This window comes from Balaenoptera physalus (assembly GCF_965194825.1).
Source record: "Balaenoptera physalus genome assembly, chromosome: 1".
Lineage (NCBI taxonomy): Eukaryota > Metazoa > Chordata > Mammalia > Artiodactyla > Balaenopteridae > Balaenoptera > Balaenoptera physalus.
The window spans coordinates 160,230,750-160,257,004 of NC_138882.1; the positions used below are offsets into that span (position 1 = coordinate 160,230,750).

At 54.3% G+C, this 26,255-nt stretch overlaps 2 protein-coding genes across 6 annotated transcripts; both read right to left on the reverse strand.

Annotated features, from left to right (window-relative positions):
* Positions 1-1,022: 1,022 nt before the first annotated feature.
* Positions 1,023-5,481, reverse strand: DPH2 (diphthamide biosynthesis 2). Of its 4 annotated transcripts, XM_082455375.1 has the most exons (6): positions 3,935-5,223; positions 3,648-3,760; positions 3,164-3,387; positions 2,291-2,974; positions 2,022-2,198; positions 1,023-1,940 (listed from the first exon to the last, which is right to left on the reverse strand). In XM_082455375.1, the coding sequence occupies exons 1-6, from the start codon at positions 4,079-4,081 to the stop codon at positions 1,816-1,818; spliced, it is 1,470 nt and encodes a 489-aa protein (XP_082311501.1). In that variant the 5' UTR covers positions 4,082-5,223; the 3' UTR covers positions 1,023-1,815. The 4 variants fall into 4 exon arrangements, with proteins under 4 accessions (XP_082311501.1, XP_082311500.1, XP_082311502.1 ...); XM_082455374.1 differs by having other exon boundaries at positions 1,023-2,198; positions 3,935-5,481; XM_082455376.1 differs by lacking the exon at positions 3,164-3,387 and having other exon boundaries at positions 3,935-5,230.
* Positions 5,482-6,334: 853 nt separating this feature from the next.
* Positions 6,335-26,255, reverse strand: IPO13 (importin 13). 2 transcript variants are annotated; one of them, XM_082455070.1, is made up of 20 exons: positions 25,378-26,232; positions 22,865-23,601; positions 17,539-17,679; positions 17,307-17,448; positions 17,048-17,214; positions 16,725-16,845; positions 16,491-16,638; positions 15,869-16,050; positions 15,759-15,785; positions 15,452-15,586; positions 15,123-15,266; positions 13,742-13,822; positions 13,060-13,197; positions 12,772-12,868; positions 9,778-9,830; positions 7,460-7,526; positions 7,313-7,371; positions 7,071-7,160; positions 6,598-6,779; positions 6,335-6,507 (listed from the first exon to the last, which is right to left on the reverse strand). In XM_082455070.1, exons 1-20 carry the CDS (start codon positions 25,459-25,461, stop codon positions 6,411-6,413), a joined length of 2,892 nt encoding a protein of 963 aa, XP_082311196.1. In that variant the 5' UTR covers positions 25,462-26,232; the 3' UTR covers positions 6,335-6,410. The 2 variants fall into 2 exon arrangements, with proteins under 2 accessions (XP_082311196.1, XP_082311197.1); XM_082455071.1 differs by lacking the exon at positions 6,335-6,507 and having other exon boundaries at positions 6,604-6,699; positions 25,378-26,255.

Consider the following 26,255-nt stretch of genomic DNA (forward strand, 5'->3'; position numbering starts at 1 on the left):
GCCATAGTCCTTAAAATGGCCTACTAGGCCTCTACTGTTGCGGCTCCCCATGCCTCTTACCCGACTTCATCTCCTAATACTTCCCCACTAACTCCCTCCTCTGACTGTACTGGCCTCCTGGCTGTTCCTTGAACACACCAGTCACACCCTCAACGCGTTGCACTTGCACTTGTTCCCTCTGCTTCTCCAAATTATCCACGTGGTTCATTCCTAACTTCTTTCAGTCTTTGCTCACCTTCAAAAGGCCTTCTCTGACCATCCTGTTTAATATTGCAGCCCCTTCCCTTGCACTCCTTCCCAGCTTTACCATAGCCCTTATCACCATTCTGCATACTAAGTGTTCCGTGTCTATCTCCCCCACCACGAGAATGTAAGCACCATGAAAGGATTCCTGAGCTCACTGCTGGATTTCCAGTGCCTGGCACACAGTGGGTGCTCAATACATATCTGTAGAATACATGATTGGTGCCCACCTTGTCCTAGTTACCACAGTCAGTTTACAGAACTGCCTCTACTAGCAGACTGGGCAATCCCTGAGGGCAGAAATCACATCTCCCTGTTCACCTGCTTCTTCAACACGCTGGACAACGCCAATATGCCGAGATTCTCAGCAAATGTGGGGAATTAAGAGGTGAGTCATTTCATTTCACCCCTCTGAACCTTTAGGGTCCAGCAACTCCACTTTGCCTGAAGCACCCACAATGCTGGTTTATGCCTGTTTTAGCATGGTGTATCCTTTGCCCAAATGTCTTTTTCACCTCACTTCTGATTATTTTTTTTTTCCCCTCCAAGTGATCCGGCTTAGGTAACACCCCCTCTGAGAAGCCTCTTCTGGGCTCCAGCTGCCCCTGGGGGCTTCCCTACTCATAAAGAATATTGCTTCATCATGTAGCAATTGCCTGTTTAACTGCCTCTCTTCCCAGCCACACTGTGAGGACAGGAATCCAGTCAAATACAATTCAGATCTCAACCCACAGCACCTGTGCAGGACCTGCGGTATTTGATGAATAAAAAGAAACGAGAAAAATTATCTGGTTTATTCACATTTCTGTGATCTCCCTGAGAAACAAATTGGAGTCAGTGTAGACCAGCACTGCCCGACAGAACTTTTTGCAATGATGGAAATGTCTTACAGCTGCACTGTCTCTCATGTGGCTATCTGAGCACTGAAATGTGATTAGTGTGGTTGAGAAACTGAGTTTTTAATCTTACTTAATTCAAATTTATGTTTGAACAGCCACATGTGGCTACTGTATTGGACAGCATAGGTGCAGACCAGTGGTTCTCAACTGGGGACGCTTTTGCCCCCATAGGGGACATATGCCAACATCTGGAGACATTTCTGGTCATCACAACTGGGGAGGGGCATGCTACCGGAACCTACTGGGCAGAAACCAGAGATGATGCTAAACATCCTACAATGCCCAGGACAGCCCCTCACAACAAATAATTATCTGGCCCAAAGTGTCAATAGTGCCAAGATTGAGAAACCGTGGTCTAAACCATTTAGCACCTGCCTTTGACAAAGGCAGACCCTCAACTGTCTTGTGCTGTTCCCAGGAGAACAGATGGCCCAGAAAGCTTCAGGGAAGACCCAAAGCTGTTTCCCCATCTGTCAAACAACAGATATTTACTAAGCCAATATGTGCTAAGCCTTGTGCCAGTGCCAGGACAGGACAGGAAGAGCTGAATCCAATCCCCAGTGAGGGGCTGCCTCAGTGAGAGGCTCCTTCAAGGATCCTGGCAGAAGAGTGGGATTGGTGCAGGGAGCACTAAAGGTCTTAAGTCCACCTGTGGCTCTGGCCCCACATGGTATCAGCTGCTTCCCTCATCCTCGTAGGCGATGGCAATCCCTCGTCTTCCGCTCACAGCTGCCGTCACCGGCGTCTGACCCAGGCAGGGTTGCAGTCCCTGCCAGCTCCGGGAACTAAGGAATGAGGCTGCAGAGGAAGGGGATTGAGGCTGAGTGGCCTGAACATGGGGGAAGAATTCAGATGGGAGTGGAGATTTGCCACACTCACCTGCAGGGCTGCTCTCAGCCAGCTCCAGCTGGGGCCTCGGGGTTAGGGCTGAACATCCAGGATCAGTTGATGGCTTCCAGGCAGGTGGGGGTCGGAGGTCCCCAGTAATGAGTGACACATCTGGGGTGTCCCACAGCTCCGAGTCAGGTGGAGGGAGGGGCACGTGGAAGGGAGAGCCTGGAAGGGAGGGAGGGAGAAAGCGGATCCATACTGGCCCCCAACTCCATGCCCCAAGCATTTTTAGCCTAGGCAGTGCCCCCACCACTCACCAGGCAGTAAGTCCGCGTAATGTGTGAGGTGGGGAGCCAGGCCTGGAGGTGGCCATGCAGGGTTGCAGGCAGCCTCCAGCTCACACGGTGCCAAAACAGGCCGGAAGAAGCTGCCAGAAGGCTGGGTGGCTAGGGCACCCAGAGGACAGGCCAACAGCACAAAGACATCCACCTCAGGGAAGTTGGCAAGCTTGGCAGGCGTGGGTCGCCCCAGGGCCAACACATAGCTACGCTTGCCAGCAGCCTGTGTCAGGTTCCGCAAGTGTGCCAGTGCCTCACGGTGTCGGGCCACACCCAACGTGCCCGCCAGCAGCCCCACCACACGGGCATCTCTGGCCCTCTCTACCAGATAGTGTCTACGTGCTCTTAGCCGCCAAGCCCGGGCACCTTCATCCTGAGTCCGCCCTGTGTCTGGGCAGCAGGAGGAGAAGGGCCGCCCTGGTGCCCAGCCCAAGAGCAGCCGGCTCAGGTCTGGGTCAAGGTCAGGGTCAGAGACGGCCTCAGAGCCCCCCACATAGAAGGCACCATACTCTTCCAAACACCTCCCTGGAGCCAGGGGGAAGCGGCGCCCAAAACGCTCCAGGGGCTCAGGATCTGGATTGAGGGAGCCCACTGGCAGGGGAAGAGCTGGGCTGGAGACAAGCAGGTCCAGGTACCGTGGGCGCAGAAGGGTGGCCAAGGCCTCTGGAAGAAGGAGGTGGTGTCAGGGTTGGGGTCTGGTAAAGCAGGATCCCCCTCATCCCCAGGAGACTGAATGGGACCCAAAAGCAGAGGCTGGGGTCAAGCCCATATTGAGAACTCCATGGGAGTGTACTGACATGGGGAAATTACTGGTCAGCCCACCCTTCCTGCATGCACAGGCAAAACCCTCACCCAGGGCGTGGGCACAGGCCGGCTCACTCAGCAGCACCACAGGCGCTGTGGGGTCTGGGTTCTGGGCCTCGAAGGCCTTAGCGCAGAGCTCCAAGGCCACAGATCGCTGACCAAGGACGAAGGCAATGGGCAGTGGGCGGGCAGGAGGGCTTAAGCAGGCAGGGCCAAAATGTACAAGGGCCTGAGCTCCAGCTTGCTCAGCACCCAGTACATCCACACAGCAGCTGCAGAGGAGATACCATTAGTGAGAGGGGTTCTCATCGACAAAAGCGTTGCCGTCATCAATGGAAAATGTGGTCAATGAAGAATATGACGTTATGAAAAGAAGACATCGTCACTGAGAAGAGCTAGTATCAGGAGACGAATCGTCACCATCAGGGAGAAACACAACCATCGGGGTCAGACACTGTCATAGAGGGGAAATGCCATGAGCCCTGGATCCCTAGACCTACCCCACCCTCTATCGTCAAGCTCCAGTTCAGACCTGCCATAGGCTGTGTCTCCCAGAATGAACACCTTCGACCCTGTGGCCTCCTCCAGTCGTGCAGCCACGGCCCCAGCATCTCCCAATAGCTGATCAGGGAACTGCAAGGCCACCTGTAAGCATAAACCATGGAGTCAGGAACAGCCTCTCCTCTTCGAGGGAAACTTTCCCGGGAGTCCCTACCTAACCTTCAAAGCCCCTTCTCCCAGAGAAGCATCTCCCCTCATTCCCATCCTCACAAAATCACCCAAGATCCCGATCCTCTGGGCGACCCATCCGCTCCTCACCCGTTGACACCCCAGGTCGCGGACAAATCCAACGACTCGCTCCAGCTCATACACTCGGTCCAGGTCCCCAAGAGGAGTGCGCAGCCCGCCAGCGCCCGCCTCTCGCTGCAGCGCCGCCTCCGCGGGGCTGCTGAATGTAGACTCCATGAGGCACAATTTGGGTAGCGGGAGGCAGCGGGGACCTCCCTCAATCAGCTTCAGGCCCCGCGGTCTCAAAAACGGCCCTCAAAGTGTCGGAGTCGTTTGGTGGGGGGAGGAGGGGCGGGGGAGTCAGTCAGCCCGCAGCCGTTGGGCCAGGTCCCGACCATTCCTAACTCCGTTTCTCCGCTACACGTGGGCCGCCCAGGGAGATTACTTCCGGGTGTTTGAGGCGGGGCTGATGGCAACTTTACCCATCTAAAACTCAGCACGGCTCTCGCCCTCCAGTCCTCGCCAAGCCGCCCACAGAGAACCAATAGTCGGCCTCCCAGCCCGAAGCCAATCGGAAGTGCCTCAGAGGAAGGCGCAGAGCCTTGTGGGTGTTGTAGTTCTCCTGGCCCGCCTCTCCAGTCGCTGGTCTTCCGGTTCACCCGCCAAGCGCCCTCAGAGACACCGACTCCCTGAAAATAACTACTCCAGTTTGAGCAGTTCCTATCCACCTACACTGTTAAGCACTTCCCCATGCACTCTGTCAGCTGGGAGGTGATAGAGAATTAGGCATTGCATAATTTTTAAATTAGGTACCAAACTGCCTGGGTTTCAATATTGCGCTCTGCCCCTTACTAATTACTGAGGCTCTTAGTTACTCAACGTCTTTATGGCTGTTTCCTCATCTGCAGAATGGGGCTTCTAACAATAGTACTTCTAATAGGATTGCTGGGGCAAATTAATTTAGATATAAAACTTCATAAGGTAGTCCTTTGCATAGCACATGTACTGGAAGAATCCACTACTATCCTCACAGCAGTCTCAATCAAGCAAACACTGAGCACTTATTGTTCACCAGGTACTACAGAGTTTAGTCTTTGGAGTAAGAGCTGTCGCATTTTTCAGATGAGGAAACGGAGGCTCAAAGAGGCTAATAAGATACAGCAAATCAGTGGCACCATCAGTATCAAACCCAGATCTGATTTCAGAAGCTGTTCTTTAGACCCCTCATTCTCCCGGGTCATATATACTACATTCGATCATGGCAGCGGGGAGGAAGACACCTGGGTGCTATGTCGTAGGAGAAAAGGACAAAAAGTATGTGAAACATCTCCACATACCCCAGAAGTGAAAAATCAAGAGTAAGGTGAGAATGGGATGGAGGAGGGGTAAGGGAAAGGGGACAGAGTGACCTCAGGGGATGACATGAAAGGGGGGCTGATGCTGGCTGGTGTGGGAAGAGAGTGAATGAGGATGAAGAATGGAGGACACAGAATTTGCGCAGAGGTTGGGAAAAGAACAGGAGAAAGAGTGAGACGATCATGGGAGTAACCAGTTCTCCTAACACTTCCAAGGAGACTCATGGCTCAGGGCTGGGAGTCAGGAGAACCCAGTCCTGCTCTTGCGATCTTACTGAAGAGATGGCTGGGGTGCCTGAGAGGCAGCCAGGGTGGAACTATGGCTGAGACAGAAAGGGAGGGAACCCTGCTAAGGGAGGAGAGCAACAGCAGGCCGGGAGCTGTCCTTGGTCCTGACCAAACCCTGACCATCACATGCTGGTCAGGTACCATAGAGTTGGGGAGCTATGGGTTTGCAGACAACCCTAGGGCCTGCCTTCCTCTCCCTCTGGGGTCCACTGTATCTCCTCCCCCACATGCTCAGCCCCGCTTTCTATACCTCTCCTCAACCAAGTGCAAGTCCGGGTGCCTCAATAACCCCACACAAGAAATACACCCTGGAATTCAAAGCCATTCTCCATTTCTTCCCTCCCAACTGAGCCCAGCCTCACCTCACGGCCGGCTCAAGTCCCCAAGTCCTCTACCTCGGAAACCTCCCATTCCCTGCAGAAATGAAACTTCCTTCATGCAGCCTTCCTCACTGGTCCCATTCTCGCAGCTTAGTTAGCATGGTAGCTATGGACTAGATCAGCTTTTGTTCAGACAGAACAAGGCATGGCAGAATTAGGGGCCTAGTACTCAGCACTGCTGATTAAGTAAACGTATGCATGCATAAACGTTGGGACTAATTTAATGGGGGGGGGGTTGCTGACACTACTGCAGTCCCCACTTACCCCAAGGGCATCTGCAGTATCTGGAATGGCTCCAGCCTAGGCGGCTTGGCTATAGCAGTGCCCCTTCCACCCCAGGAGCGAGAGGTTGGCCCCACCACACCCTACCAAGGCCTGGGTCCAAGCATCCTCCCATCCTTCCCCCAGATCTTCTGAGGTCGCCCAGTTAGGTGATGGTGGCAGTGGAAAGGAAGCAGAGACAGCAGTGCAGTGAAGGTTCAAGTTTACTCTTTGGGGATAGGAAGGGGTGAGGAGGAGGTGTGGGTGGGACGGGGGCGCCCCTCAGTAGTCAGCTGTGTAATCTGTGCCATGTAGCCCCCGGCACAGCAGTGTGAACTCTTTCACCATCTCCTTCACCCGCCTCTTGTTTACTCGCTCGCTGAAGGAGAGAAGGGAGAGCAAGTTAGCACCATCCACCATGCCTCCTCTTCCCCCTGACCCAAGCCCAGGCCCTGCCAGCTCTGCTCACCGAAGGATCTGTTGGCTGAAGGTGTCCTTCTGTTCAGGGCTGAGGCGGGCAGAGGGAAAACCAGGTGACTGAAGTGCCTCCTTGATCCACACACTCAGGAGGCTGAAGCAGTGTTTGTTCAGAGCAAATAGGATGTCGGCAAAGCAGTCCATGAGGCTGCGGGAGGCCTGGCCCCCAATGGCCTGAGGGAGACGGGATCTCAGCACACCAGGGCCTTGCCCCTTCTGCAGCAAGGGTGCCTAGCCACACCCACCCACTCCCAGACAGTTCCTCAGCCAAAGTGCATATGACAGGTGAGCGCTGCTTTTCAAGAGCCAGCTGATCCTCACAGAAACCCAACAACTTCCAGCCATTTACTTGACGGAGAAACAAGAGCTTAGGGAACCAAGGCTCAAGCTCCCCAGGAAGGCAGCTGCCCCAACAGTGAGGGCCACCCAACCCCCATTAAACCCCCCACACCTGCTCCATCTCACCTCCAGCACTGCTATGAGCAGCATACGACCATCCTCCTGTACCACCTTTCCCACAGGTTCTACTTCCCCACACCGAGGCAGCAGCTCTGTCTACAGAGGATGGAGAGGCCCGTCAGCCCCAGCTCTTTCCCCCGTCCCCCTGGAGACAAGACCTGCATACCACACCTCTACCCTCTAGAGTCCTGGGCAGGGTGCACTAGGTATAGGGGTGGTGGCGGGTTAGGGGTCAGCACGGGACTCACAAAGAAGCCACAGGAGGCCTTGACAGTAGGTGCTTCGGGGAACTTGAGGGCCAGCACAGCTGTGGGAGAGGCAGAGGCAGATTAGATGGGTCTCAAGGATCCTCCCGAAGGGGCCCCAGGCCCACCTGTGCACCTGGCCCCACTTACCACACTGGAACACAGCTTTGACATCCAATCGTTCACACAGGAACAAATCTGGCTTCCGCTTCAGAGCCTGCAGGAGGTGGAGCTGGTAAGCCCAGCCCAGCCAACTCCAAGAACCATCCCCCCACTCACCTGCCACCCAGACCCCAAGTTCACACACCGCAAGTAGAGGCTGTCAACACCAGCCACCCAGCCGTCTCTGGGGGACCCAGACCACTCCAGAGCTCAGTAGGTCAGGAGGGGAGCAGCCAAGGGATGCTACGTACATGTATGTGTACATGAACGCACAGGTATATGAGACAGGTTGGGAGTCATAATGCAAAAGTTTGGGTCCCAAGTCACCCCTGATCAAACACCTCACTCCCCACCTCCCACCATCAGGGCCAGACCTCCTGCAGGCTCCAGGTTGCCAGCAGTGACTTCACTCTGATTCACAGAGGCAGTTGAGGCCCCCTGGATTTGTTAACAGGGCAGCAGGAAGAAGAGATGGCAGCTGGACATGGAGCCCAGTCTAATAGCCCCCCTCCTACGTCCCGCCTGCATTCCTAGACACTCTCCAGCTTAGGAAGAGGAAAAGCAGGGCAGAAGCCTGGGAGTCACGGCCCCACCTTTCACCCAGGATACCCTGTGTCCAGGCCCTTCTCCTCTATACCCAGCCCAGGAGCCAGGGCTGCCATGTCAGGGGGAGTGGACGGAGTATAGGGGCAGAGAGCCCACCCCAAGTGGTACCAGGGCATGACTGGCACATCCTCAGGTCACAGGAGATGCTCTGCACAGCTCCCCCAGTCATCAAGCACTGCTGTTCCCCAGCAGCCCCCCAATGCGTGCCACATCGACCCCTAACCCTCCAGTCCTCACATACCTTCCACTCCCCCATGTTTACTCTTGTGCACACAGCCCCACATGCACCCTCACTTGAAACGCCCTACTTACCCTCTATCACACACCTCTATCACATCCCTTGTACACACCACTCTACCACATTTGCTACACACCCTCACTACATATTCACATCCCACCCCACCACGTCCCCAAACCATGTCCACACGCCCACACCCTTGTCCCACCTCGTTTCCCAGCACGTGCACTCTCCCCACGCACAGGCACAAATACATAATCAAACGCCCTCACCCCAAAGATGCACCCTCATGGATACCTCCACACATGTCCACCCAGGCCCAGGACACACCGCCCGTTCCCACTCCTCCTGCGCCCCCTCCACTAGACTGTTAAGTTCTAAGACAGTAAGAACAGTGCCTGCTTTTGCTCACGATTATATTCTCAGCACCTAGCAGACTACCAAGCACGTATTAAACACTCAAAAAATATTTGTGCAGTGATTAAGCAAAGAAACACACCATTTACCCCACCCATGGGAACCCCCAACTCACAGGAACTTCCTGACACATAGAACCCCCCATCATACTAACCCCACATTCCCACAGCCCGACACATATATCTTCTCAAACATACAACCCCTAATACAAACACACCACTGCCGTACATATGCCTACCCTCCATAACACACACTCCCACAGCCCAACACACACGCCTCCAACACGCATCAATATTCAAACTCCATCAATGCCTAATGCACAACACACAACACGCAACAATGCACAGGCCCACACTTCAACTACACGTTTATCCCGACACTCAACACAATACACGTACTACTTACGGCAGCCACGTGATTTCTGCTCCCTTCCCAAACCAAACTCAAAACATACAAGGAAGGTCCGACACACTTACACACCAGACGCATCTCACAATGAAGCCAGCACCCCACCTCCCAGCAGCAGCAGGATCTGTCTGCCAGCCCAGCGACAGCCAAGCTCTGGGCTCCACCGCAGCACATTCAGCTCGGCCCCTCCCTCGGAGCTCCTCCCAGCCTACCTCTCAAGAGCAGGCTGGGGGCACTGAGGCAGGCAGTTCCCGGCAGGAGCACGGGGACAGTGAACCCCAGGCCCTTCAACTCCGGTCCTGCCCCTGAACTCCTCGACCACCCCAGCCCCACAGGAGCTGCTGGGCACAGTTACCACCCCCTCCCTTCCCCACCCCCCAGGCCAGCCCAGCTCCCTCCCTTCGGGATCAGCCTCTCCCTGGTCTCTGTGGAGGACTGAGCTAGTTGAGGCAAAGGGGCACTAAAGGAAGATGTTGGGTTGTCAACTTCCACGGAAACAGATGAAGAAACTCTATTCAACTGAACAGAAAAAAAAAATTTGTCAACAGAAAGCTAAAAATAGGCTTAAATTGAATTTCAACATAAGAGAAAGAGAAAGAGAGAGAACAGAACGTGAATGAATAAAACTAAAACACACCTGTGCCAGGAGTTGCATAAATGAATCAACAATATCAGGATGATCCCTGGGCCCTAAAATATAATAAAGATGGAACTTAAGAAAAAATTATACAAACAGCAACTCAACCTCATATAGTTATGTGGGACTGAGAGCCTGCAGGGAGACAGCGTGGGGGCACATGAGCAGCAGGAAGCAAGATAAAGAAACAAAACATACAAAAACCATGAACTGGGAGAAGCCCAACAGAAAGAGACGGCAAAGTGAAGGACGGTCTGCCCCAGCTCCCTCCCGAGGGGCCTTCCACCTACTCCCCGCTCCTCCTCAGGTCAGTCCCCAAGTGACCATACGATGCTCGAGCAACGCTGGCCACCACGTAGCTGGACAAACAGCCCCCAGACTCTTGCTGTGGCCTCTGGCACGCTGCAGTGGCCCTACACTGCTTCCTAGCACATACCTCCCCATCACTAGCCCTCAAAGAGGAGGGCAGGGCTGGTGGGAGGTCGGTCCTTGGTACTGCCTTTGGAGGCCTGGCTGAAGGCCCTGGAAAGGCCCGTGTTATCATGGTCTGAGCAGGCGCCCCCTCCCTTCCACGGCCTTAGGGCTCTTGGTTTAGCCAAAGAAAGGAATCTGTTGGGTTCTCTTAAACCAAAAGACTCCTTCTTGGGTACTGCAGTGCCCCATATGCTGTGGGGATGGCCGGGCAAGCCACTGGCAAGGCCTAGGGGAGGGAACTGCATCATGAGGCCAAAAATGAGAGCCCCACCCACAAAGCCCCTCCACATGGACACAGACCCAGCAGAGAGCCAGGCTCAGGGCTGACCACCAGCTCCCACCATCTGGACGCACGAGGAAAGAGGGAAACCAGTCACCCCACGGTGTGGTGGGAGGGCAGAGCCCGAGGAAAGTACGGCAAGGCTGGGACAGCATAGCAGGTGAGGGGACCATCCTGTCCTGTAAGACAACCGACAAGCCCAACAGATAGGATGTTGGACACTACTCTGCTTCCAGTTCTGAGGACACCTGCGGCAAGGACGAGGCGTGCGCCTGGAGGTCCTGCCCGCCGCTCCACTCTCAGGAGGAGGTGCTGCGGGAACCCCTGCCTGAGACACCACTAAGCAGCTGTGTGATCTTGCGCAAGCCACAGACGCTCGGTTTCCCCGACTGTCAAGTTGATAATAATCTCTCCCCGGCTTCCTTCGGGCTGTGAGGAGCCATTGATAAAGCCCATCCCTTCCACATCTGCGCCCCAAGTTACTCAAGTCTTGGAAAATGAAGCCCAGTGTGCCCCATGCCTGGGTTGCCCTGCAGACGGCAGGTCTGGCGTTCAGCAGCCACCCTGCTAGAGGTGGGCCGGAGAGTGAGGAAGAAAGGCTCCAAGGGCAAGGAGCCCTCGTCCTCCTTTCTTCAACAGCGTCTGGTGCCTACTCTATGCTAGCCTTGTTCTGACGGACGCAGAGGGAAGAGAGCCAAGCCTGCCCTTGAGGGGCTTAGTCCAGGGAGAGAGACAGACATGGGAGCTGCTTACTGAGTGTGATCAGTGCTGTATCAGCAGTGCATGCCCAATGCAGTTTTGGCACAAGGTCAGAAGCACCCAGCTCTGCCTCAGAGGAGCTTCTGAGGACTGATGCATGGGTAAGGCGAGGAGCAAGAGCTCACCCAGTAAAGGGCACAGGGCAATCCAGGCAGAGGAGCAAGGCATAGGGATTAAACGGGACACGGTGAGGAAAAATCAGGGTGGCTGAACTGCTGGAGCCATTCAGGAATGGACGTTGAGAAGTAGGCAGGAGCTATGTCACGTGGAGGGCAGTGGGACGATAACCCCACAGTGATGGGGAGCAAAAGAAGGGCTTTAAGCCAGGGAGGGAAAATGCTCAGATTTGTGTCTTATAAAAAATATTACAGCTGCATGGTGCAGAATGAATTGGAGAAGGGCAGATGTCAAGGAAACCAGTTAGAAGATTGCTGAGCTGATCCAGATGGCACCCTACACTGAAGCAGTGGCCGTGGAGGGTGGGGAGAAGTGGGCAGGCTGAAGGTCCACCACGACTTGTCCCCAGCTGGATACGAGGAGGGGGAGAGGTGGCACTGAGGATGACCACATCCGGGTTTCTGGCTCAGGTTTCTCCCCACTTTGGAAACTACCCATGGCCCACCAGAGCAGAGGCCAGCATCATGGGACCAGACACCAAGGACAGAAGCAGAGAGCACTCTAGCTCCAGCTGAGACTCCTGGTGAGCCTCAAACCTGTGACCACAAATCTAGGCAAAACTCAGGAGGCTGGAGGAACAACACTGTTTCCTTTCCGAGTGAGAAGCCTGGGTTAGGCAGCAGGGGAAGCCTGGAGCCCCCTGCTCCCAACTTCTCTCAGGCAGAGGGTCGCAGTGAATGAATGGGGCGCTGGGACCACAGCCAAAGGATTTTGGCCTAGAAAGGAATAAGTCTCAATGTAGGGAAAGGACCAGCAATCACTGAGTACATCGTGTGCAAAAACCCCAAGCCAGGGGCCCAGAAGATGCTACTTTAATACCTGTAACAATCCTATCGAGTATCTGAAAATCTCCATTTCACAGATAGGGGAATGAAGGCTCTGAAAAGGTAAGTGACTTGCCCAAGGTCACACAACTAGTTGGTGGTGATGAGCTTAGAATCTAAGTCTATCTGACTTCGAAGCCACGCTCTCTCCACTTTTCATTCTATCCCAAAGGAAATGGAGTCAGCCTGGTGCCCCAAGTCCCTCAGAGCTTCCAGCCCCATCTTCCCCCACATCCAGACTGGCCCTGAGTCCAGCAGGCCAGTAGAAGACATCATTCACTCTCTTGTTCACTTCAACCTAAGGTGTCAACTATCTGTAATGTGACAACTGTGCTGTGCTTGATCCCATTAGTTTCCCATCAAGTCCCAGGTGCAACTCAGGGGAGAGAAGGGAACAGAGTGGGCAGCTTTGGCTCCCCAGTTGGGGAAGCAGAGGCAGTGGCAGTGGCGGCAGCAGCAGAGACCCTGGTCAGGACCTACCTTGCTGGAAGAGGGTGAGTGTGATGGAGGTGACGAGCAGGAAGAGGGCCTCAATTGGGGGAAAGTGGGCAGGTTCATGAGCAAAGATGTGGACCAGCTACAACAAAGCAGGGAATGCTGGTCAGCTGAGGCCCTGGCCCACCAGGACAGGCCAACGTCCCTGGGATGCAGGTGAGAACCCCTGCCAGAGAAGCCATCCACCCCACTCCACCCACCTGCCCAATCCCTGTGTCAGATCTCTGCCTGGGATGACATCTCAAACACCGCTGCATCCCCCAGAAGGCCCACCTGTCGAGTGAGGTCAAGAGCGGAGGCCTGAGGGATGGTGCTGTACATCCGACCCAGCATCTCACACAGCTGTGGCACCATGGGGGCAAAGTCGTCCAGCAGCGTCTTAACTGACTTCTCGAAGATAGCGCACACCGCCTGGGAAGAAAGCAAAGGGGCCCTGGTCAGCAAGTCACCATTGGCTGGAGCAGAACTGAGGCCCTGCACAGAGGAGGCCTAAAAATGGGCCCTTACCTACAAGCCCTGCCTGGCTCTGCGAACCAAGGAAGGTAGGCAAGTCTGACCCTCACCCTGGAAGGCAGGAGGCTAAAAGGCCCTTCTCAGAGGGGCTGAGGATGGAAATTTGTAACTTAACTCTTGCTACTTACATCCTCACCATTGCCTCTCAGGGAGCAACAGGAGTGAGAAACTTCTGAACTGAACAGAACCAAGGCAGGTGTCTGATGCTGAAATGGATCCCTGTCACTCAGCCCCAGCATCACAGTCCTTGGGTCGAGCACTTCTTGTGACGCTGGGGAGCTCTGAATGTCTTCCCCAGAGATTCCCTGTGTCTATGGGGCAGGATTCATCTCCTTTACTTCCTCCAGGTCATCTCAAGCCGAGGTGGGGCGGCAACACCTTCTTCCTGCTCCACCTCTGAGCAAAGTCACCACAGGGGCTGATGGCAAGGGTCAGGACTCACCTCCACCACCTGGGCATCATTCAGCCATTTGCTCAGCACCTTCTGGATAAGCTGGAAGACCTGCTGCAGTACCACCACCACCTGAAGACAAAGGAAGAAGTGAGGTGCCCCCACCACCACTCTCACCCACCCAAGAAGGACTACTCAGTAGCTGGAAGTAGGCCAGGAGTTTGAACCTATTACCCCAGACTGCACATTAAGGACTCAAGTGCACGGGACCCTGGGGGCAGGAGTGCTTTGCTGAATTCCCATGAATGAAAGAGGATACCCTGAATTCTGGGGATCACCTTAGAGGAAGCCTCAAACTGCAAAGCAGGCATATTACAAGTGCTTCAGAAGATAACCTTTTTAAAAAGTCACTCCCTATCTACTTCTGCTCAGTAAAAGTATTTTAGTGCCAAAGGCCTATGGGCTAGCCCCTGAAGAAGCAGAGATGCTATCTCACCCAGATAGGCTTAGGGTAGAGAGCCCCAGGGGATGCGTAGATACGGGCAGCTTATGGTGGAGCAGAGAGCAGCCTGAGGTCCTAAGAGGTGAGGGAAGGCAGGATGATGACTACCATAGGAGAAGGGGCTCTGTGGGAGGGCAGTGGCCTCGGTTTGGTCTGGAGCCAAAAGGGTAACTGAAACTGGGGTGGGGAGTTGAGTATAGGGACCAGGATACTGTGGTTTCCTTTTCTCCAGGAGAAACCCTGGAGTGGATACTTGGAACAATGACCAAAGCAGTCCCTCACATCTGTACAGAGCTTTACGGTATGCAAAGTACTTTCAATCAAGACCACCCCTGCTGTCCAGCACAGTTCTAAGAGATGAGCACCAGATATCCTGATGTTCATAGTTCTGAATGGGAAGCTGAGGCTTGTCCCAGACCAAACAGCCTGTAAGTGGGCATCCCAATCCCTTTTGTGCCCAAGCTTACCGCAGTACTTATCACACTGCTCTGTGACAATCTGTTTACATGTATTTCTTCTAGACTAGGAGCTACTCAAAGGCAAGAACTATTACATGTGGAGTGCCCGTAGGGGACAGCGAATGCTGAAGTAGAAGGCCTCACAGAGTTGGGGGTTAAACAGGGGTCCATAATTACATCACTTTGGGATTGTAGCATAATGTCGGTGTCCCCCATGGGGAGAAGGAAACACTATAACACCACCCCAGTTGGGGGGGGACAAAGACAACATCACCCACAGGACTGAGACAATGACATCACTCCCTACAGAGCAAGGGGCAATGGTAGGGTCATTCACAGGGTCAGAGGACCAAATGCATCATGCCCCATGGGGCCAGGGACACAATGACAATATTACCCGTAGACTTCAGGGGTGACTATGACATTCCCACAGGGGTGGGGGGCAGGCAATAGCAATGACAACATCACCCACAGGGTTGGGTCCCTGCGGCACTGGCAGCTTCCGGAGCTCAGAGCCCTCATGATCATCTTCATGATGACTGATGTCCAGTGTGGTGAAGAGGTTGGAGAGAAGCCCCAAGATGTGGACAATGGCCAGCTTGTTGGAGGGATTAGGCTACAGGGAGAAGAGAACCAAGCTCTGGGTCTCCCAGCCCTGACTGCCAGCTCAAGCCCCACCCCTCAGCAGTCACAGCCAACACGAAGGGAAGCCCCATAGTCCCACTGCTGCTCCCCAGCCGCACACACGCACACACGCGCGCGCACACACGCACACACGCGCGCGCACACCAGCTCACTCACTATCTCCTCTGCCAGCTTCTCCAGCTGCTGGATATACGGCGAGATGAGCGAGTGCAGGTTTTTAAGGATCTCCTCCACTTGCAGGGCTGACAGCAGGAAGCCCAGTGCCTGCATCAGCCACATGCACTGGCTCGTCTGTGGGGCAGAACATCGAGGGTCAGTCCCAGACACACCTGGTTGTGGGTGGGAAGAATGAACCTCTTGGGGAAGGTTCCGAGAACAGAGAATAAGGCGCAAAGGCAGAAGATGGGATTTCTACAGCTCCCCACAATACCCCAAGGAGTCCCTCAGAAACTTTTGAACTCACCTTATGGATCTGTTTCATCAGCACATCCTGGGGAAAAAAAGAAGGAATACGGTGTCAGCACAGAGCAGAGTGTGCCCTGAGGCCCAGCTACACACAGGGCCCCCGCGTACCTGGGAGACAGCCACGATGTTGGCAGCATAGGGCGGCAGGTCATACTTGCATTCTCGGCAGATCTTCTTGAGGGTGGACACAGAAGAGATAGAGAGCTCGGGATTGCCTAGGGCATGCAGTACTAGGGGTAGAACGCTGTTGATCATGACGGGGTGGTCAGCCAGCCATTCAGACAGAGCTCCTAGGGGAAGAAGGGAGAAGGCAAGACATCTGAGGCAGGCCAGGCTGGCTGTGTACCATGTCCCTGTGAGGCAGGCAGAGCTCCTGGCAGTGTGGAGTTGCAGCCCCTGTATGGAGCGCTGCTCATTCAGAGGACTGAATGGGCAAACATGCACGCACATGCTTAAACATAAGCCTTACACCTGAGAAGCAGGAAGGAGTTATGCAGTAGAGGCCCAGCGCTGCTATTTCAGTGACAGTGAACTAGCCTCACTGAATTGCAGCTCAGTGCACTGCAGGAAGGACCCCTAGACCTGCCAGGACAGTCAGTTGGCTGCAGTTCTGATTGTGTGTGTGGGCATGTATGTCTCCCACTTTGGATAGGGCCCAGCAGGCTGGCTGTGGCTGGGGATGTGTGCCTTGGCTCTGGGAATGTGCTCATGGGTGTGTGCCAGGTCTCACCAATGGTGAACATGACAGTGTCCGCCAGCTGCACGTTGCTGATGCTGATCCGTGGGATGAGGCCAATGAGCCCGGGCACCACATCAGAATAGTTGACATCGATGGTCTCCGCGATGGATTGGAAGCCATAGAGCAGGGCCTCTGTGTGCTGGGAAAAGAGGATGCCACTGGCTTGGCTGAGGAGGAGGGTGCGACAGGTCTGGGAGGGCTGAGGGAATCAGGCTGGGGAGGTACCTGCCAGGAGTAGGGCTCCTCTGAGCTGGTAAGCAAACGGCCCAGCTTGTCATAGAGGTTGCTGAGCAGCTCGGCCCCCAGCATCTCATAGACATACATGAGCGTGTCTGAGATGTCCACCCTGAGAAGCAGATAAAGGTCTTATGCACCGCCTGGATGCTTCCCCCAAGCCCAGGAGCCCACCCCAGTTCCCTCAGAGCCCTGCCAAAGTGCCTATAGAGAAAGGAGGCCCAGGATTCAGGGCCTGGCCTTGGACCCCTCCCCTCATTGCCTTCATTATTTCAGGACTCCCTTTAGAGCTAGGATTGGCCTGCTACCATCACCTGTAAATTCGGAACTGCTCCTTCTCATCTGAGGACCAGAATCCATATTCTTCATCAGAAGGGAACTGCGCCTTGTGCAGAAGCACATCTACCAGCTGGAAGTAGACTGGCCGGTATACCTGCTGGTACACAGCCTGCTTCTCTGCCTCAAAGGACAGAATGTCATCCTGAGAGAGCCAGGGAGGAGAGTTAGCCACAGAAGCCCCTGATCCACCTTCTTCCATCATGGCCCAGTCCTACTGAAGGTCACATGACACACCTGCAGCGTGTACCAGAAGGTGAGGGTCAGGGAGCTGGTGGTCTCATTGACAGGGAAGTGGCCAGGGATGCCCGTGCAGAACATGATCATGTTGACAAGGGCCAGAAAGCTCTGCCAGTGCTCCACTTGGTCCAGCAAGGCCCTGGCAGGGAGGAGACACGGGGAGGTCATTCCACCTCCCCCACTTCTTAGAGGGCCCTACTATCCCACCCCCAGCTGCTCCTCTCCTCACCGGGAGTGGTTCTCGCCCAGGGCCACAGCAATGCGACAGATGCCATGGGAGGTCTCCATGTCCCCATTCTGCACTGCCTGTCGCAGTTGATCCTGCAGTCCCAGTACCAGCGGGATGAGTTTCAGGAGTGTGTTCACATACCTGGAGGCATGAGGTGAGGAGACCCATCATAGCTGTCTGCCCATCCCCCACCAGCTTTGAGAGAAAGGCACAATTTCCCTGTCGTCCATCAAAGCCCCCCTTCCTTCCCACATCAAACCCAAAGCGAAAAAGAGGTCAGGGCCTACACAGCAGGTTTGATGCTGCCCAATTTGAGAAGAACCTTAGGTCAGAGACTTCCAGAAGAATTCTGGGAAGGAAGTACGAGAAGGTTAAGTGTTATGGGTGGACTTGTGTCCTCCAGTTAGACTCAGAGTTGATGCTGAAATGGGTTAAGACTTTTGGGGAGGTTGGAATGAGGTGAATGCGTTTTGCATGTGGGAAGGACAAATTCTGGGGGACCAGAGAACAGACTGTTATGGATTGAATTGTGTCCCCCCAGAAAAGATGTGTTAAAGCCCTAACCTCCAGTACCTCAGAATGTGACCTGATTTGGAAATAGGGTCATTGTAGATTAGAACACAGAGTAGGGGGTGGCCCTAATACAATATGACTGGTGTTCTTAAAAGAAGACATTCATGTGAAGACAGAGACCTATAGGGAGAATGACATGTGATGATAAAGGCAGAGGCTGGAATTATGCAGCTGTAAGCCGAGCGAAACACCAAAGATTGCCAGCAAAGCACCAGAAGCTAGGAGGTGGCAAGGAAGGATTCTCCCACAGGTTTCAGACGGAGCTGACACCTTGATTTCAGACCTCTAGCCTCCACAACTGTGAGACAATAAATTTCTGTTGTGTGTGCCAGTGTGTGGCACTTTATTATGGCAGCTCTAGGAAACTAATACAGTCAGTGTCAGGGGAGACTGAACAAGGATGGCAGACAGAAGAGGTAACACAGGCTGAGGAGTCCTGTTGAAGACTTTAGAGGGCAGCAACAGCTCCTGAGAGCATCAACCTCCACCTTCCACTCCACCCCCTACCACCAAATCCTAACTCCTAAGGACTCTGGTGGCAGTAAGGAAGGGAGAGAAGTAGATGATGAACTCAGAGGGAGCTTAGAGGCAAAATAGGGATATGAGGATGGGGAAGAGTCAAGAACAACTCTCCTTGGTGGAGGTATTTACTGAGACCTGGAGGAATGGGTAGAGGGGGACAGTAATAAATTTAATGGGAGGCCAGAAGGTGGTAAGTTCAATGTTAGGCATGTTGAATCAGAGGTACCTGGTGAGATAGGCAGGTAGAAGTGTCCAGAGAGTTGGAGATAAAAACCTGAAGCCCGATGGAGAGGTCAGAGAAAGAGACATAGATTTTGGAAACATCAGCAAACGGCAATGGGAGTAGATGAGAATTGCCCAAGAAGAAAGTGTTGAATGAGAGAAAAGAGCACAACGATGCCTAAAGAAGGAGCAGAGGAAGCAGAGTATACAAAGGAGGCTGAGAGAAGGCTAGCTCCATTCCCAGAAACCTGCTTTGTGGAGATGAGACTAAGCAGAGAAGTGATACTCTCGGGGGGGGAATCCCTCTGCTGTCAATCATAGAGTCACCATAGCAATCTATGGAGGGCAGCGGTTACTGAGGGTCCAGAAGGAGTTCTCTCTGGACTTGCCCCAAGCAGGGTGCTAGGAGGTAGCCCCATAACCTTAGGTGGAGGATGAGAAGGACAAGAGGCAACCAGTCCAGGATGCTGGCCTTCTCCACATCCTGGTTCTGGTGGGACAAGACGTCCATACCAGGATACCCGCAGCCCAGAGACAGCTCCAGAGGGTGCTGCCTGGAGACAGTGGGGATAGCTTCGGTCTCATGGCCCTGACACGGGCTGCACCACAAGACAATGGGCACCTTCAGACCAGACTCTGGCACAATGAGTAGGGGCAGGGCCAAGGCCATGGCCCGCAAACTCCCCAGTAGCTGAGACAGGGGCAGGAGGTAGTGCCCTACCCTCACAGCATCCCCACTGTATTCCAAGGTTCTCTCACACCTTCAAAATTCATGTACACGGTAGGTACTCAACAAAAGTTCTTAATTTGTCTCATCTATACCTCATAATAGGGTAAATCAAAGAGTATAGCCCAGTAGAGCTCAGAATATTACTCAAGGTCACAGAACAAATTAGAGACAGATTCCAGGCTAAGACAGCTCCTTACACAGCTATAGATCTGCTTCTGTTTCAAGGCCCAACCTGAATTTCCCCAAAGGATCTATGCAGATCTCAGCCCATATCTCAAGTTCTAACTGATGGGAGCTCCCAAGAGCCTGTCTAATTCACCTTCTTTCCCTTCCCCAGCCCCCAGTGAAAAGCTTTTCCAGGATTAACAACAAATCTCAGGAAAAAAAAATTTTTTTTCAAAGGAGAGAGCGCCAGGCAAGCAGCAGCAGCTGTGGAGGGGTGGGAAAATGGTGACTTGAGTGCAAACTCAGCCAAGGAGAGAGCTGACGTCAGGACACCTGGGGAGGTAGTGGCTGGATGACCCAGAAGTCAAAGCCACTAAAGGTGACTTTCTCAAGCCAAAGCTAGGAAACAGACTAGACAGAGCAAGGCCCGACACTGACTCCAGGCTGGATGCGGCCCACCCATGGGGTGAAACTCTTGCATAGATTTCCTACCACCTGGGCACCTGTGCCTAAGACCTGTGAGCAGACACGGGCCTGAGGCCTTGAGGCTTCTAGGTTTGGGGGAGGGAGATAGAGAGGATGTCTTTAAGCACCATGGCTGAGCCTGGGTTCAAAAGGCCTGGCTCCTGTTGGTCAGCTCAAGCTGCCGGGGCAGGGCTGCTGGGACTCCTTGACTGCCACTCACACTGAGCTCAGCCCAGACCTGCAATTAGAGCTCTGGGAGCAGAGTTGAGAAAATGGGGAGAGTTGCTAAGCAACCAAGGGGGCTGCAGCCAATGGGCGCTCAGGAGGCTATAGGTTCCCTCACTGGCTCCTTGCTCGCTCATTCGTTCAGAGGAGAAGAGGCATCAATTACCTGCCAAAGCCCTCGGGACTGGCAGACTGGCTAGCCGGGTAAACCTGGGTGTATCCAAGGACACCCCACATCACCCACGCACTGGCCCTGCCAATTCCCCTCAGCCACCAACTGTCTGAGTCCAGCCAGCCAAGAAAGGCCTTGACCTGGGACTTGGTACCCACCTGAAGTTGGAAAACCTGAGAAGCCATGGGAAAGGGCTCGTACTAACTGCCAATGCAGTAATGATACCAAATACTAGTGACTGCCATTTATGGAGTATCCAGGAACCATGCTAAACCTTTCACAGACATTCTCTTATTTAATCCTCATACCAAAATATTCTCCACAGAATACCAGGGGCAGGCCCTGGGCACATTATCCTACTTAAACTCTGTAATATGATCACACCCATTTTACTGATGATAGAAATTGAGGCTTAAACGTGGTTTGCCCAAGGTCTCAGATCTAGGAAGCAAACCCTCTGGGATTCAAACTCAGACTGATGACAAGGCTAGAGCTATCAACCACTTCCCCAGGCCATCTCTTTCAGTGGTATCGTCCCCTCTGGTTCTGCCAAGCATTCCCAAAGCCTTTTCTCTGAAATGTGAAGTGTCAGGCCTCCAGTCTTGCCCTGGCCAATCCAACTTATACCAAAAATCCCATCATGCCATTTTCTCTGCTTACAATCCTTTAATAGCTTTACATCATCCTCAGGATGAAGACCAAAATCTTAAGCCTGGCCAACAAGGTCTTGCATGATCTGGGCCTGGATCTCCTACCACTGGCCCTTATACTCTGCTGTCTAATCACACCCACTCACCAGGCTCTCTCACACCCTTCCCTTGCTTGGGCTCTTCTATCTGTCTGGAAGGTCCTCCCCATATCCATCACCTCCATCTGGCTAACTCTTACACAGCCTTCAAAGCACAGCTCTATTGTCACTTTCTCTGGGAAGCCCTTAATAACCCTCAGACTGGGTTAAATGCCTCCTCTGGGTTCTGAGAGCCACCAGCTCCCTCCATTAGAGCGCTCATCACATAGGCTCTACTTGCCCACCCAAGTGTCTACTAGATTGTGAGCTCCTATCCTGCAGAAATCAACCCATCTTTAGGCTCCCTGTGCTCAGCCCAGGGCCCCACACGTAAACAGACGCTCAAGCAACACTTGCTGAAGAAGCATCTCATTACACTCACCTGTTTCGGGTCCTTGAATGTACGGCGGTGCTGCCCACCACAGGCCTTTGCACCTGCTGTAGCTCCCGAAGCCTGGAACACTCCCTCCACTTCCAACCTCCCCCTCCCCCACCCCCGTCCCTCACCACTCAGGCAACTCTTACTTTTCAACCGTTCAAAAAATAATGAATGCTACCAAGTGCTGCCAGGTACAGTGTGACAAAATAAAATGACAGAGTAACTGTCCTCACAATGCTGAGAGACTAATGGGGAGACATACATTAATTTATAATGAAACTGTGTTACGGGCTAAGAAGGAAACACACTGGGAGCTCTAAGATAAAATAATAGAGACCAAACTGAGTCTTAAAAATCATGAGGACTTCCTTAAGGAAGTGAAGTTTCAGCTGAAGCAGCAGTGATGTGACAAGTACATGTGATGGTTCAGAGGCTAAAGGGAGCCTGGGACACTCACAGAACTGAAGAGATTGTGTGAGAGTGAAGAAAGCAGGGAGCACGGCACGAGACAAGGCTGGGGACGCCATGTTGTGCAGTGCCCCTGCGAATCACATTGAGGATTCTGAACTTTATCCTAAGAGCAGTGAGGACCTACTGGAGATTTCTGAGCAGAAAGGAAAGATTAGATCCTCATTTTTAAAGGATTGCTCTGGGTACTGGGTGGGCAATGAAGGGTATAAGTGTGAAAACCAGGGGACTGGTGAGGAAGCCCCTCAGTATTCTGGGGAGAGAGATGAGGACAGCTTACACCAGGGTGGTGGTAGTGGAGATGGAAAAAACAGATACACAATATAGTCAGAAGCAGAACACCAGGACTTTGTGACTGCATGATTGAGAGAAAGAGAAGGGAGAGTCAAACATTTTCATTGAATAATTCATTACATGGTTAGTTGTCTAATGTCTGTCTCCCTCTCTGAACCATAAGGACAGGAACCATGTCTTGTTTGATTCCAGCATAGGACCTATTTCTAGCATAGGACCAGGCATGCAGTAGGCACTCAATTAGTGTTTACTGAACAAATGGATGGATGGATGCGTGGCTGGCCAAGCAGGCTGTCCACCTCCGGAAGGTGGGGACTGGCTCACCTCTGGGCATCAGGCTGCGAGATGGCATTGACGATGGCCTCCACGCTGCTGTCGAAGAGCTCCGAGTCCTGCAGAGCAGCGAAGGCAGCCTGAATGAGTGCCTCACAGTCCTGCAGGGGCACCTCCAGCTGCACCCAGCTGGAAAAGCACTTGAGCACCTTCTGACGCACACAGCTGGGTGAGCTGGGCTGCTGCAGCAGCTGCTCCAGCAGCGGGAAGACAGCCCCGCACTCCACTGCCAGGCTGGCCCGCACCAGGCTTTTGCGATACTGGGGCAGGCGGCTGGTCTGGAACTCCTCGGGCAGCACTGTCAGCAGCTCTAGCAGGGCCAGGCAGCGGCCCTGGCCATCCACCGGTGAGTCCTCAGCCTGGAAGAGCCGCACCATATCTGCCACAGCACACGGCCAAGCGTCAGGCATCATGCTGAGAGCCAGCGAGGCCAGTGCCACGCACAGCCGAGTCAGCACAATCTTGGAGCCACTGGCAAAGCGGGTGATCTGGGTGAAAAGCTGTGCCTTTAGACTCTCATACTGGTCAGTGGGGATGTCACTCCAGTAGCGAGAGATCTTGATGTGCAGGGCACTGGCCCCAAAGTACTGGATCTCAGGCACCTTGTTGGGCTGCAGGAGCTGCCAGCTGAAGTGCCAGGCCTGTGGGGAGACCTGGGCCTGCATCAGCCACTTCTGAGCCAGGTTCTTGTTCTCAATGTTGGGGTCGTAGTAGAGCTGGTGCAGCGCCTGCAGGACAGCACAGGACTGAGCAGGTGCTGGCTACTCTGGATCCTGCCAGAGCCCAGAACAGAGGGCAGGACTTGGTCCTGCAAGACTGCTCTCTCTTTCTGACTGGGGGGCTGAGTGGAAAGGGAGAGCTCAGGGCTCTGCAGTGTTTCCTGGGCCTGGAGTCCTGCCGGTAACTTGAGTGCCTGAACTTTGCCCATGCTCTACCATAATCTCTTCTCCTTATAGCAAAACATTATGGGTTCAGAAAATGAACTTCCATAGGAAAGCAGCCAAAGAGGAGGCCGAGTTCCCCAAAGGGAAGCACCTGAAGTAAAGGGCAAGGCCCAGGTGGAAGGAATGGCTCCATAGGGAAGAAGCTAAACCTGAGAAGAGTACGAAACAGCCTGAGGGGCCCCCCCAACCCTCCCGGGCACAGCTGCTCTCATCTACTCCAACAGCTCCATTTAGCTCCCCCAGGATCATCCCTAGGTCACTCCAGATGCTGGCACCAAAGCCATTGTGAAATCTGAGCAGGACTAAGACTTTGCCAGGCAGCCCTAGGGCAGAGACAAACTGGAGAGGAGGGTGACAACACTCCTCAGAGAGCACATGAGAGGGTCCAAAAAGCTGGTCCAGAGAAGTCTTGGCCTGCAGCCCTGGCAAACGCCTAGCCTGGAGCTTTCAACTAGCCAAATCCCCAGGGTCCCAATTCCATTAGGACTTCACACAGTAAGAAAACAGTGGTTTATCTCCCTGGTAGCACATGGAACAGTACGCCACCATGCCAACGCTGCTCGGCCCCCGGGGGTGGAAGAGTGAGGCTAGGACTCTCACCCCCTAAGCAGGCTCCATCCAAGTAGACTTAGCCCTGTCTGTATCCCTGACAGCCAGTTATGGCCACTGTCCCTTGTTTGGACCCTCAGGGATGCTGCGGCAGGCAGAGAACAGAAGCAGAGAGACACATCCTCACTATTGAGTATGGTAAATGGGGCTCAAGAATAACAAACGAATATCTGCAACCATTCTCTGCTTTCCAGCAAGGTAGCCCCATCTCCCCATTCATCATAGGGAAAATGCATTTCTGCATTCCAGGCCTCTGGGGGCAGAACCCAGAAAAGAAACAGAGAAGCAGTTCAGAAAAGACGGACTGGGCAGTGGGGGAACCTGGGAGTGCCATGGCAGGAAGCCATGTGGGCAGGTGAGTAGGGAGGAACTCTGAAGCTGCCAGCAGGACCAGGCTCCTTGGACCCAGCACAAAACAAAGGGGGCCAACCCTACTCCTGCCTGCCCAGGAGTGGTCTGGCCTCGATCCAATAAAGGAAGGACCCATCTCCAAGGAAGAGTGAAAACATAACCCAGATTGTTTTAGTTCCAGATTATTTTCTGAGCCCTTGGCTCAACAAAACAGGTCCAGTATGGCTCAATATCACTATGGTTTCTGGAGACAGAGCTGCAGGTCTCCCGGGTCCTCGGTTTCTTACTGCACTGCTCATGCAGTTCCCATGGAGCTGGAGAATAGCCAGTCTGGCTGGAGGTCTAAACCGTCAGCACCCTGGAAGGACCACCCCAAGACCCTAGAATATCCACAGAGAACCCATGTCTAAGGAAAGCCAAAAATAGCCTATTAAGACACCATTACATTGCTGTCCTGCCTGCCCAGAGAGACAGCAAATGCCAGGTGCTCTGGAGGCACCATCCCAACGGGCACCCAGCCCAAGCCTGGGCTCTGGCATTAGTGTCAGTCCCCAGAACTTCTGCTCTGTCACTGGAGTGCCCACCCCAGGGCCCTCATACCTTCTCCACGTTCTCCACAGTGAAGTCCAAGGCTGGTGCTGCTCCAGCCCCTGCAGCCCCGGGCTGCTCCTCCCGCCGCTCCATCTTTGCTCCCTCCCCAGCAGGGAGGTGGACCGTGACCTGTCTCCTGCCCCAGCCTCTTGGCTGCTGGCCCCCTGCTAGACTCCGGCTTCGGTGCCCAGGGAGTGGTGGGGTGACAGGGGGCCCAGGGCGAGCATGGCTGCCGAGGCCTCCCCACCTCGGTTGGCGGGGGGGCTTGCCAGAGGCCAAAAGGGAGGCTCTTAGGAGGAGACCCACTGAGGGGGACTCCTAGGAGGAAGCCGTCAGTGAGGAGTTCGCAGGCAGGGGTCCTGGTGGTAGGTCAGGGCTCTGTCCCCAGAAGCTATGAGGACGGAGTCATAGGGGAGGGAGGCCTGAGGGAAACCAAGGTCCTGGCCCGTGAGGGGTCACAGGGTCGATGGCCTGTACCCACAACACCCTCTTATGAGTGAGCTCTCGGGTCCTAGGAAGAGGTCACGGGTGTGGGAGGCTACGGGGGAAGAGAGCCCTTCGCGGGTTACGGAGGCGTCCAACGAAGCGCAGGGGGTACAGCTTCGCAAGTCTGGGGCGAAGAGTCCGTGGAGTTAAGGGGCTGTGGCAGGTCCCCACCGCTCGGCCTGGCCCGCGCTCTTCTCACCGCCCGGCTCCGGCCCCTCTACCGCCGCTGCCTCCGCCCCACTGACTGACAAGCGAGCTGGCCCGGCCGGGACGGGGCGGGGACCTCAGAGAGGCGCGGGCTGCCCCGAGCGCCTGTCCCCGGCACCGCCGACTCAGAGGCCGTTCCCCCCGATCCCGCGCCTGCCCTGGCACGACCCGGCACGGCACAGCCGAGCACGGCC